This window comes from Camelina sativa, chromosome 18 (assembly GCF_000633955.1).
Source record: "Camelina sativa cultivar DH55 chromosome 18, Cs, whole genome shotgun sequence".
NCBI lineage: Eukaryota > Viridiplantae > Streptophyta > Magnoliopsida > Brassicales > Brassicaceae > Camelina > Camelina sativa.
Window position 1 is genome coordinate 4229324 of NC_025702.1, and position 13507 is coordinate 4242830.

A 13507-nucleotide genomic window follows, 5' to 3' on the forward strand; every position below is an offset into this window, starting at 1 on the left:
TGTAGATATAATGTTATTTTCTTAATTAGTTGTCCTATTATGTTTCAAAAAAAGTAATTCTTTTGACATAACTTACGTTATTCTTTTTAAATTTGTTATTCACTATTTATTTATTAATAATAATCTACATGCTTAGTGAATTACTTATTTGTTTATACATGTCAAAATCTTATTGAGAAAACACGTATAATATAAGTAATGTACAATGGAAAATAGATTAGTTTTCTTAATTTTCCTTTTTGATTTAGAATTTGTTTTTTAGATATAAACATGTAAATTTTATTTAGATTTAATGTTCTTTTCTTAATTAGCTGTTTTGAAAAATAATATTTTTTTACATGTGTCAACATCTCATCAGTGTACTTCACACGTATCATGATCATGTTAATGGTTAATTTGAAAACTCAAATTTATATAATAAAATTTTTAATATAATAAAAATATTAGTTCAGACTTCAATTCAAGTTTTTTTTTCCTACGACTACCAATCGGTTCTTCATGATCTTCGTTTTCTTCGCGCCTTCACAAATCTTGTTGCAGTACTCAGTGTCCGAAATTGGCTAACCATAGAGACATAAAATTTATTCATTTATTTTTTGTGTAAACAAAGACATAAAATTTAATGTTTTAGGTTATATAGTATAATTATACGACCAAATATGGATGACACATAGTATATTTATTTTACCATGTAATGGTTGAGAATCTTTGTAATAATGAAACTTTGATATGGATGGCACATAGTATATTTATCTTAGTTGTTTTTTAAAATATAATAAGATTACAATTGTCTTATGTTTTGTTTTACCAATATTGAAAACTGTGATTTTTGGTTGTTAAAATTGACACGTATCACGATTTGATGAGATACTAACTTTGATATTTAATCGTTAAAATTGACATGTGTCACGATCTGGTGAGTTTCTAACTTTGATCTATAATCGTTAAATCTAACATGTGTCACGATCTGGTGAGTTACTAACTTTATTTACCGAAGTTTATATAATAAGATATATTAATTGGAGAAAAAAATAGATATATATATATATATAATTTTAATTTTAAGACACTCATTAGTGTATAACTCATTAGTGTATAACTAATGAGTAAACTCTCACTGTCAAGAAAGATGCAATTTTCATATTTAATTTATAGAATCTATATATATAAAGTTAACTTTGCTCACTTCTCTTTCTTCCACATCAGCATCCACCTTTTTTGCATAAAAAATACTATTTTTAATATTCATTCATTGTATATTTATTACTTATAATTAATAATAGTAAAAACTAAATAAAAAACGAATTCACTAAAACTAATTAAATTTTAAAATAATATATTTTTTAGTAAATAATAAAAATAATAACTATCTAAAAAAGAATTAAGTAAAATAAATGAAAATTTTAAAATAGTAAAAATAATACTATAAATTTTTTTTTGTATTAATTTTATTATTAAAATTACATTCCAAAATTTAGAATGGGTTAATGAGTTTAGAATGTAAGTAAGATTTTAAAGCATGGTGGAGTAAAAAAACAAGTTATGTAATTGTATTTATAAAAATCTAAACATGAAAATAAAATTGAAGTGAAACATTAGTTTCTAAGAAACATATACCATAAAGATTTATTATTAAATTTTACTTATAAGAAAGAAAAAATTAATTACTTAACTTAAAAGTTTTGATCTAAAACAAAGACATTGTAAGGGGCACACTTTTTTTTTGGGAAAACTATAAAAAAACAATTTTGAAAAACAATCTATCTAAAAAACAAAATCAATGGTCACGAAATATAGAAAAAATGATATTTAAGCCGTTACAAAAAGTGGCATGTGATTTATATAGCATATCTCATAAGGTATATTATCAACTGGAGCTACAATTTTATAACATGATATAAAACATTTATAACAAATATAACATATATATATATATATATATATTATCAAATGCTTTTAAGTTTTAACCCAAAATATTGGTAAAAACAACATATTTAAAGTACACTATGTTTCTTTTTTTAGAAGATGAAGCTGGGGTTACATCACAAAATTAACATCTGCAAATAATATATGAGATTTTAGAAAAATATTTAACTTGGATTAGTGAATAGATATTCATTGTGGGGTTTAAATGTTTCATCATTTAAGCATTCTTGACTTAGTCAGAAATTCTATTATGGCAATGATGCATTTGGACAACCTTATTGTAGCGATATAGCACTAAAACTGTTCATAAAATTTGTACATTCGCATTTAATGTAGAATATCGATATATTTAAATTATCTCTATAATTAGGTCAACGATCGACATTGACGTTAGAACTTTTAAAATTATGTTTTTATGCGATATGAATATGGAATGAACTCTTTTAAAGATTGTCGACAAACTTATTGCGACACTAGAAATATATGTTATATATATATGAGTAAAATAAGTACGACATTTATATAGATTTATCTTTTAATCTTCAAATTATATTTATATTCAATAATTCTTATTGATAAAAAATTTAACCAAAATCCCACGTAAAATCGTAAATAGATATAACAAATAAATATTATCTTCATAAATATATATGTTGTATATCACTGAGTAAAATAAGTTTAGTATTTATATAGATTTATACTCAAAAGTTGGAATGATTATATCTGAGCTCAACAATTTCTATTGATAAAAAATATTTTAAATCAAATTCCGCACGTGCGCAGATACAAATTGTAGTAACTTTATAAAAAAAATATTATACTCCTCAAAACAAATATATATATATATATATCAAAAGTAAATATCTTGCATCACGTGTTTTGGTATCTACATGTTCTTATCACGAAAATATATATATATATATATATATTATTAAAGGGAATGTGGTGTTCCATTTTATAAACATTCAGTGCAATCCATACCTACTCTATTCAATAAAAGATGGAGAATCAGTTTTTAAGTACATAAAACAAAATCTATGACGTAAGAATATTGAAATCTTAAAAGGATAAAATTTGGTAAAAGTTTCTTCCAGATCCAAGATTATTAACTGGTCAATATATCCTTATGAGAAAATATAAATAGTGATTTTTAGTAATATAAAAATTAAATAAAACTGAAGAAGTAGTATATTTTAAACTAAGATTTTCTGAAATAACCTAAAAAATATTCAAATTTATGTTTTGTGGAAGAAGGAAAAACATTTACGATCACTTTAGATATAATATTACTCTATTCATTCAAAAATATCAAATGTTTAGTTAAAAATATCAAATATATAGATGAAATACAATGCAATTAACTGTGAAAATGACTGTCGAATTGTTTTTTTTTGAATATAATGTTAAATTAAATTCAAGAAAAATAAACGTTTTTACAATGCAGGTGCATGGTCGTTTGTTTACAAATCTGTTTCGAAAATATGAATGCTAAATTTAATAGAATCGTGCAGCAAACCATGTTTGAATTGTTTTTTTTTAAAACAAAAATATCAAATTAAATAACATTAAAATTTGAAAAACATGTTATAAAATGAAAAAGAAAATATTTTTAAACATCTTATATTATTGAACAGAGGGAGCATGCATGCATTATATTATTAAACAAAATTTAGAACCAATTATATTCAGCTATTTATTAAATGAGATTCTCATAAAATTTTCAAAATTTTTCATTTGGAAAACTCATAGTTTTTTTTCTTTTTTAATATTTTATATCTTTTTATGGGTAAAATCTCGTTAAAAACTACCACTGTAAATGTTCTAAGAATCAAAAGCCGAGTACCAAGGTACGCAAAAAATAAGTCTACGCGTAGAAGACTCATCGCATCATGTATCCTATGTAATTTGGTTGGTTTTTATGATTAGAAATAAAAATATCAGCACACAAAAACTAAAAATGCCTTGCAATATTTTGTTTCCACACACAAAAACATGCAAGTGCTTAATTATGTAATTGTTTATCTCCCTCGCTGCAAATGGATCTCACTACTCATTTTCTTATAGTCAATATTACTCTATTATCTTGGTGAGATCCATTTGCAGCAAATTCAAATTGCTAACTAGTTTATATTTGTTAGTTTTTTTTTAATTATATGGTGTAAATGTGGATGAGACAATAATAAAGCGCAAAAAGTAAAAAATACAAAAACTTTGTTAGCGAGGTTCGGTTTTTCCTAATCCCTGGGACCACGTCCAGATTTCGATTCCACTAGAACAAGAAAGCAAATACAACCTATTCGCAAACGCGTAAATCAAGCACACCCCTCTTAATTCACCGCTCTGTTCTATAACATGAAATCTTAAAGATAAATCTTTACCCTTAACTAAACTCACACCGAGCCTAGATTCAAACCAAGATAACCTAACCTTGGGCTAAACTCCCCCTGAGCCTAGACTTCAGATCTTCAACTATCTTGAGCAACCTTCACACACACGTCACACCGACGAACAACCCAAGCATTAAATCGCGAAACTAAGCCGCACACAAACACAGAAAGCTCCCTAGGATTTATCTTTATGCCTCAGCTCTCTTGCTTCTCTAGGATGTGCCTAACACCTCCTTATATACCCATCAAGACTTCCTAATCACCGTAGGAGAAGATTTCCAAATTCCATAAGAAAAGGATTTTTTCCTTTTTGCTATTTTCCTTTTCCTTGTAAAACTCCAATTTAATCAATCCAATAAATAGTAGTTTTCCTCTTCAATTCATCCTCAAATCTTCCTTCAATATTGTCTTCTCAAACCTTTTAGAAACTTCCCACGCACATAAAAAAACAACAATCTTGTATCACGTCTTGAATCACACAGACACTACTTCAGCCATCCAATACATATTCATTCTCCCCCTTTTTGACTATGCTTGTGAACTCATCAGTTCAAACACCTAAACACATCACCAAACACATCTTCATTCTCCCCCTGAATGAGTCACAACATGGTCAAAACTAACTGGAAAATTCTCCCCGCTTTGCAATACGCGGTTGATATCCTAGTACACCACCTCCAATGAAATTATCTTTTCTAACCCATATCTTATTGCGCCTTAGACCTCCATGATTGACTCCTTGAATGAATCTGAAACAATTCCTCTGGATATGTCCTTGAACTCCACGATGATAACATGTAGGACCATGAAACCTTACATCATAAGCATTCTCCATTTGGCTCTTCTCTCTCAACAATCTGAAATATCTTGGCCTAATATGCCCAACAACACCACAATGATGACAAACAGGTCGAAAATTGTTTCTAGGTGCATTCTGCTCTTTCACAAAACCAGTCTCTGAAGCAGTCTTTGATGCAGTCTTTGAAGCAGTCTCTGACACAATTCATGATGCAGACTTGATTTTTCCACTTGAAACAAACACTGGATCCGATTTTGAAACTTTTCCTTCATATCCAAGGCCACACTTATCTGTCTTGCCAATACTCAGAATGTGATCCAACTTCTCTGTACCATTACAAGCTGCACTTTAGCTTGTAATGCTTTTTCTCCCTTCTATGTTGCATATTTCTCTGCTTCAACGACTTTAGCCTCTAATTCAAGCTTCTCCTTAATCAAAACTGAATTATCATCAACTACCTTAAGCCAATGTGCATACAACTTCTCATAACTCTTACCAAGCTCTTCATAACTCATATCCTCTCCATCACTATCACTATCAGATTCATGTTCATATGCAGTTGCAGGTTTTGTTGCAGATTCAGAAGCAGTTGCAGACACTAATGCAGACGCTGATACAGACACTGATTCAGAACTATCTTCAAAAGTTGTAAATGCCACAAAATTCTACAGTTCTTCTTCTTTATCTGAATCAGTTTCAGAATCACTAGTAACAACATTCATAGCCTTCTTCTTATGCTTTTGTAGATTGGCACAATCAGATAGTACATGACTGTATCCTTTGCATTCAAAACATTGAACATTCTTTGATGAAGTCTTCATCTCTTCACCCATTCTGCTTTTCTTCTCTTCACCCATTCTGCTTTTCTTCTCTTCGCCCTTACGCTTCAAAATTTTAGCAAATTGTCTTGATAACATAGCCATTGAATCTTCACAAGATGATACCTTAAGAGCTACTTCAATGTCAACTTCTTTCTTTATTGCTTCATTAACTTCATCATCTTTCTTCTTTACTCCTTCAGCTTCATATGCTTTGCTTAATTCAAAAGCCTTTAGAATCCCAACAAACTCATCAAAAGCCATCTCATCTAAATTATGAGCTTCTTCAACTGCAGAAATTTTTGACTCAAATTTTGCAGGAACAGATCACTTCAGTTTCTTCACAAGCTTTTTGTCTTTGTACTGCTTTCCAAGAGCAAAAACCTCATTAGATATATCACATAAATTACCACTGAACTCAGCCACAGTTTCTTTTTCTTCCATCCTTAGATTCTCAAATTGTGATGCCAACATATCCAGCTTTTTTCTCTTAACACTTGAAGTACCCTCAAACATATTCTCCAATGACTTCCATGCTTTCTGAGCTGATACACATTGAGAAATTAACTCGAAGTGGCTTGAATCAATAGCATTGTAAATCGTTGTCTTGGCTGTCGAATTACAGCTTGATAGCTTTTTCTCTGCAGTAGTCCACTTATCCCTGGGCTTAAAACTCTCAACCCCTTTCTCATCCACAACTTTAGGAGGCTCCCAACCAAGCTTAATCGAATTCCAGCAATCTTCATCAAGGTTACTAATAAACGCTTGCATATGAACCTTCCAATACCCGTACTTCGTTGAATCAAGCAACGGTGGTCTTGACATAGACGTGCCTTCTCTGTATGAAGTCATCACAACTGATTCAAAGCTTTGTCTTACTTCCTGAACTACCCTCACACTTGATTTACCCGAAACTAGACTTAATCTCTGATACCACTTGTAAATGCGGATGAGGCAATAATAAAGTGCAGAAAGTAAAAAACACAAGAACTTTGTTAACGAGGTTCGGTTTTTCCTACTCCCAGAGACCACGTCCAGATTTCGATTCCACTAGAACAAGAAAGCAAATACAACCTATTCGTAAACGCGTAAATCAAGCACAACCCTCTTAATTCACTGTTCCGTTCTATAACATGAAATCTTAAGGATAAATCTCTACGCTTAACTAAACTCACATTGAGCCTAGATTCAAACCAAGATAACCTAACCTTGGGCTAAACTCCTCCTGAGCCTAGACTTTAGATCTTCAACTCTCTTGAGAAACCTTCACACATACGTCACACCGACGAACAAAGAAGCTTGAACAACCCAAGCACTAAACCGCGAAACTAAGTCGCACACAAACACAGAAAGCTCCCTAGGATTTATCTTTATGCCTCAGCTCTCTTGCTTCTCTAGGATGTGCGTAACACCTCCTTATATACCCATCAAGACTTCCTAATCACCATAGGAGAAGATTTCCAAATTCCATAAGAAAAGGACTTTTTCCTTTTTGCTATTTTCCTTTTCCTTGTAAACCTCCAATTTAATCAACCCAATAAATAGTAGTTTTCCTCTTCAATTCATCATCAAATCTTCCTTCAATATTGCCTTCTCAAACCTTCTAGAAACTTCTCACGCACATAAAACAACAACAATCTTGTATCACGTCTTGAATCACACAGACACTACTTCAGCCATCCAATACATCTTCATATGCTTCAAACTTTCAGTTATTATATTTCTAGTTCAGTTTATTGTCTCCTTTCGATAGAGCTTAGTTTATTTTCTGAGGAATTTCTTTTTCCTTCGACAGTTGACTGTAGGAAAATTTAGTTTTCCGCCGGCTTAAGTGTCCCTCTTTTAGATGTTTGTAATCCATTTTTGGTTCCAAAACAAGTTATAATAAAATTTTAGATGACCAAAAAAAAATGATGTTTACATACAAATGAAACAATAAACTTATTAAATATCATGGGACGGGTTATATTGACATTCAAATAAACTTAAAATATTATTAACCCAGTTCTACAATATGATAAATTATCATTTATCTTTAACAAAAAAAAAGATAAATTATCATTTATTATTTTGTTAACACCTATATATATGAAAATATTACACATGTTGAATTTAGTTAATTTAATTATAAAGATATAAAAATATTGTTTCACGGTATATTAAATTCTACTAATAACTACACAATTATTAACGGTTATGAGGTGTTCCATTTCGTTTTGAAGCTTTTTTTTTCCTCTCTCTCCCTAAAAACCCTCGAAACGCTTTCCCTTCTCACTAAACAAAAACTCGCCGCCAGTCTAGGTTAACCGGCTCCGGTGGCTCTCTCAGCACCGGAGTCGGGTTTTTTCTCCTTTTTTAGCTTTGTTTCTCCTTTTATCGGTACATCCCTCTCTTTTTTCTTCCAACGACATCAGATCTAGTTTTCCAGATCTAGAATTTTAAAGCTTAAATCTTCCCATCTTTAGGTTAATGGCTTGGTTCTTGTGTTATAGGCGCATCTTCAGATCTGGCCGTCCTCCATGGGAGAGGCAGTCTTCAACTGGTTTCTTCACTGCCTCAGATGAAGAAATCTCACCACCGTAGATCTAGATCTCCTTCCTTTCCTCCTGAAGAGTCGTTTGAAGCTGTCTCACCACCTACGTAGTTCCATGTCGGAGCAACAAAAAGAGGTCGCACGACACTTTATTCCGGGTCAAGTATTGCGGTTAGGAGATTTTTGTATTAGCATCCGTTTGTGTGGTTTTTCTTGTCTCAAATCTGTTTTAAGTTTTAATTTTCAAAGATTTAAGTTTTAATTGTCTATTTTTGGGTCTCTATTTTCTGATCCGGGTTGTAATTGAAGGGATGTTATGTTTTAAGTTGTTTGGATCTTTTCCCCTTAGTCTCCAGGAGTGTTTTGTATTCACCCGCTTAAGCCTCTGGAAGGATTAAGATCCTTGCCAGCTCTTGTATCTGACCTTGTAATCTCACCTTGTTATCAATAAAATCATATTGACGAAAAAAAAGAGGTGTTCCATTTTCTAAACATGATGAGTGTTATCCACATCCCACACCAACTTTATCCTATAAAACAAGGAGAATCATTTTTTGGGTTTTTTTTGGCTCAACTACTTTTCATTCACCCATAAACGATTACACGTCAAGTTCCACATTTTTTTTTGTTTTTTACCCAATCTGGCATAATAGAATATACAATCTGGGGACATAATTCATAAAAGAAGAAGCCTCCACAAGGAGAATCATTTTTTAAAGTAGATAAACAATGTATGTATTTCTATGACGTTAACAATATTAAAATCTTAAGACGATAAGAATTGAAACTGAAAGTTATGACTGATCGACAATATTTCTATGACCTTAACAATATTTTTAGTAATACTTAGTGAAAAAAAAACAGAATACAACGGAACTTAGATATACTCAAAGTAAGTACGTAATTCTGAAAAGAGAATTTTTTTCTCTCCCGACGAAAGAGTTGCCCTAGCCGTCAACAGCCTTCAGATATGCGTTTTCCTTCTCCGGTGGCCGGCGCCATAAGAGGGTATCTTATTCTCTCTTTAGCTTTGCCTTTCCTTTGGTTTGCAGTTCTTTTGACTTTCGATTGGGGATCCGTAGATCTTTTTCAAGCAGTGGTTCTGAGATTTGGTGGAAGCGGTCGAGTGGCGAATTTTGTTTGGGTGGTTCTCGTATAGAGTATGGAGGTTGGATCAATTAGATCTACGGGGTAAGTCAGGACATGTCGCCATTTTAGCTCCCGACGTAGATCTGGTTCCCGGTGTTTGCAGTCGCTTCTATGCCGCCAATAGAGGTTGGGTTTGGGCTCTAGTCAGTCCAGCCTTTGTTCCGCGCTCTCCTTATACCTTTGAATTAGCCTTCAGTTCCTTCTAGGCTCATTCCCTTTCCTAGAGGAAGCTTTGATTGTTCTGAAATTGGGTAATGTTCTCTTAGTTGCAGGTGGTCTCTCTTCTTAGTGTTGGTTGTGGTGGGTCATTGTGGGTGTTAACCGGTCCTGCCTAGGGTATCTTTGATAAATCTCATTCACTGGTTTCTTGTAAAGAAGAGGTTACTTAGCTTTCTTGGGTTCTATCTCGCTTCGGTTTAAAGTCGTTTTGCTTTTGTTTTTGGTGTAAGGTTATGTGCTCTTTCGAGTTGAATTTAAAAGTTCTGAGTTGTATTTCTAGTTTATATTGTTTCTCTTGTATGGGGCTTAGTTTCTGAAGAAATCTCGTCTTCTTACGGCTGTTGACTCTAGGGACATTATATCGTCTACCGACTTTAGCTTCCCACTTTTGGGCGTTTTGTATCCTACTTGTTTCGTTGAACCGAAGCAATATTTAACATTTTTATATTAATATATATATATATATATATATATATATTTAACATTTTTATGATTGCTTTTAAACGCTAACAAGCACAATCATCCCCAAACACTGCGTTTGATGATGGTAACAAACATTGAAACTAACGGTGTTATCGTCTCGATAGTATTCATAAACCTTTCTTTATAGTTTTTTTTCTGAGTTTTTGTATTTAGAAAGATGAAAAAAAAACTATTTCAATCTACTCAATTTAAATGACGATTAATCAATTTTTATAATTTGGGTTTTGTTTTTCGACGTCAAAATTCTATAGGGTCCTAAAAGCTAGGGCTTCCCTCTACTCTTTTTTTTCCTATAAAATCACTCCCATCTCTACACTCACTCTCCACTATCACCTATCTTAAAAATGGACTTGTCAAGCTTTTTGCTCTCTCTCTTACTCTTTCTAGTGTATCTTTCTCCTCCGCCTCCTCTTGTTTCAGCTCATACCACTAACCACGAAGACTTTCTCAGGTGTCTTTCTCACCGGATGAACGACAACACCGTCGGATCCAAAGTCATACACACCTATAAAGACTCTTCCTTTTTCTCCATCTTAGATTCTTCCATACAAAACCCCAGATTCTCGATTGCCGAAACACCTAAACCGGTTTCAATCATAACTCCGGTTAAAGCAAGTGACGTTCAAGCCGTGATCAGATGCGCGCGGCTGCACGGTATCCATGTAAGGATCCGCAGCGCCGGTCACCACTTTGAAGGTCTATCTTACATCGCGTACGACAAACCATTTGTTGTCATCGATTTGAGAAAACTTCGGTCAATATCACTAGACGTCCATGACCGGACTGGTTGGGTCCAAACCGGAGCAACCACCGGCGAGTTGTACTTTGAGATTGGGAAAACCTCCAAATCTCTTGCTTTCCCAGCCAGTATTCACCCAACCGTTGGCGTCGGAGGACAGTTTAGCGGCGGAGGTTACGGTACGTTGCTTAGAAAATACGGTTTAGCAGCTGATAACATAATCGATGCACTTGTTGTTGACGCGAGTGGGAGGATTCTTGACCGCCAAGCAATGGGAGAAGACTACTTCTGGGCGATTCGTGGAGGCGGGGGATCAAGCTTTGGCGTTGTACTGTCATGGAAGATTCAGTTAGTCGATGTTCCTTCAACCGTAACCGTGTTTAAAGTCAAGAAAACATCGAAGAAAGAAGCTGTTAAGGTCATCAACAAGTGGCAGTACGTTGCGGATAAGGTTACTGATGATCTTTTTATCAGCGTAACGATGGAGAGATCGAATGAAAACATGGTCCATGCTTTGTTCACTGGACTTTATCTTGGTCCCGTGAACGATCTTGTGGCTTTGATGGAAGAGAAGTTTCCGGAGTTAAAGCTTGTGATCGAAGATTGCAAAGAGATGAGTTGGATTGAGTCTGTACTCTGGTTTGCTGATTTCGCTGAAGCAGAATCACTTGGTGTTCTTGCGAATAGGAAGCGTACATCTCTATCTTTCAAAGGAAAAGACGATTTCGTTCAAGAACCAATACCCGAGGCGGCTGTTCATGAGCTATGGAAACAATTAGAGGTGCCTGAGGCTCGACTTGCAAAGCTCATACTAACTCCATTTGGTGGGAGAATGAGTGAGATCGCAGAGCACGAAACGCCATTCCCACATCGAGAAGGAAATCTCTATGAGATTCAGTATTTGGCTTACTGGAGAGAAGAGGAAGACAAGAACAAGGCTGATACAAAGAAGTATCTCCAATGGGTTGAGGGTGTTTACGATCTTATGACACCTTATGTTTCGAAATCTCCAAGAGGAGCTTATGTCAATTTCTTGGATATGGATTTGGGGATGTATCTTGGAAAAGATAAGACAAAGTACGATGAAGGAAAGAGTTGGGGAGTGAAGTACTTCAAGAACAATTTCGAGAGGTTGGTGAAGGTGAAAACTAGTGTTGATCCAACAGATTTCTTCTGCAATGAACAGAGCATTCCTCTGCTCAAGTCCGTTGACGACATCTAAAAATAACCTATGAGCTAGTCTTTTTATCTGTGAAATCATCTGTGTTTTTATTGAATACTTGATGATGCTCCAAGTATTCAAGATTTCTCTGTGTGTTTGTGATATAAGAAGTGTGTTTCGGAATAAAGATTTCATGGTTTAAATGTTTAACTAAAAGCAGTTTCTTCAAGAGCAAGCAAGTGTAACTAGACCAAGAAACCTCTTGAAACCTTTACGGAACGTTGTTGATACATGAATTTGATAACGTGAAATGTGGTTAACTGGTCTTGTAGTACTACTTTTTAACTTCAATACAGGATTATTAAACTTACTCTTCCACAACAATACAATTTATTTTTCTATAAACTCTTAAATATCTACCCGAAAAGTCAACAAAGTTTTGAAGTTTAAAACATACTGAAACAAACTAATTAATATATCTACATGGTTCAAAAAATTGGATAAGATGCGCCTCGATTTTAGGAAATCGGTGAATCAAATCGATAAAACGGGTTAAGAGTTCAAAACTGGTAATAATCGGTCAACTCGGTTTAGTATTTGTTTTCTTTATCTTTTAAAGTTTTTTTTTTTGACATCGTTTTGAATAAATGAAAATGTTCAATAAATACATATATTGAAATGCTATGAAACTAGAGAGTTAAAGGGAGAAATCTCTCGTTCATATTAATCATATTCGAATGGAGGTTACATATATATAGGGAGTACAAAGGCTAAAGCCCAAACCGACATAAGAATAGGCTAATGGACTAATGGGCCTAAAGGCCATGACACAAGACATGGACCGTATGGCCGTGTACCATGGACTGTAGATGGGCCGGTCTATAGAGTCCACTAAGTGTTTTACAATACTCCCCCTTAGACGAGATGACCATGCCATGTTGGACGGGATCGACGCAATGTGCTTAGGGGATGCTGCCTCAATAAAACCTTACCAGGAAAACCCAGTGGGACAAAACCTTGGTGAAGGAAAAAGAGTACAGCACACATTGCTCCCCCTGTTCCAAACATCACTCCAAGTCCTTAAGCCTCCGCATTCCAATCTTGTGCGTGAGCTTCTTGAATGTTGTTGTCGGCAATGCTTTGGTGAAGAGATCGGCTGAGTTGTCGCATGACTGTACTTGTACCACTTGAACTTCTCCGGCCTTTTGTAGTTCATGTGTGAAGAAGAACTTTGGCAGTATGTGCTTCGTCCGATCTCCCTTGATGTATCCTTCCTTGAGCTGTGCGATGCA

At 33.9% G+C, this 13507-nt stretch overlaps 1 protein-coding gene across 1 annotated transcript; it reads left to right on the forward strand.

Annotated features, from left to right (window-relative positions):
• Window positions 10631-12446, forward strand: LOC104760457 (cannabidiolic acid synthase-like 1). Its single transcript, XM_010483380.2, has one exon. The coding sequence runs from the start codon at window positions 10659-10661 to the stop codon at window positions 12273-12275; it is 1617 nt and encodes a 538-aa protein (XP_010481682.1). The 5' UTR covers window positions 10631-10658; the 3' UTR covers window positions 12276-12446.

What these genes read in the sequence shown, in the direction of transcription:
- LOC104760457 (XM_010483380.2), top strand. Translation starts at nt 10,659, where the DNA reads ATGGACTTGTCAAGCTTTTTGCTCTCTCTCTTACTCTTTCTAGTGTAT.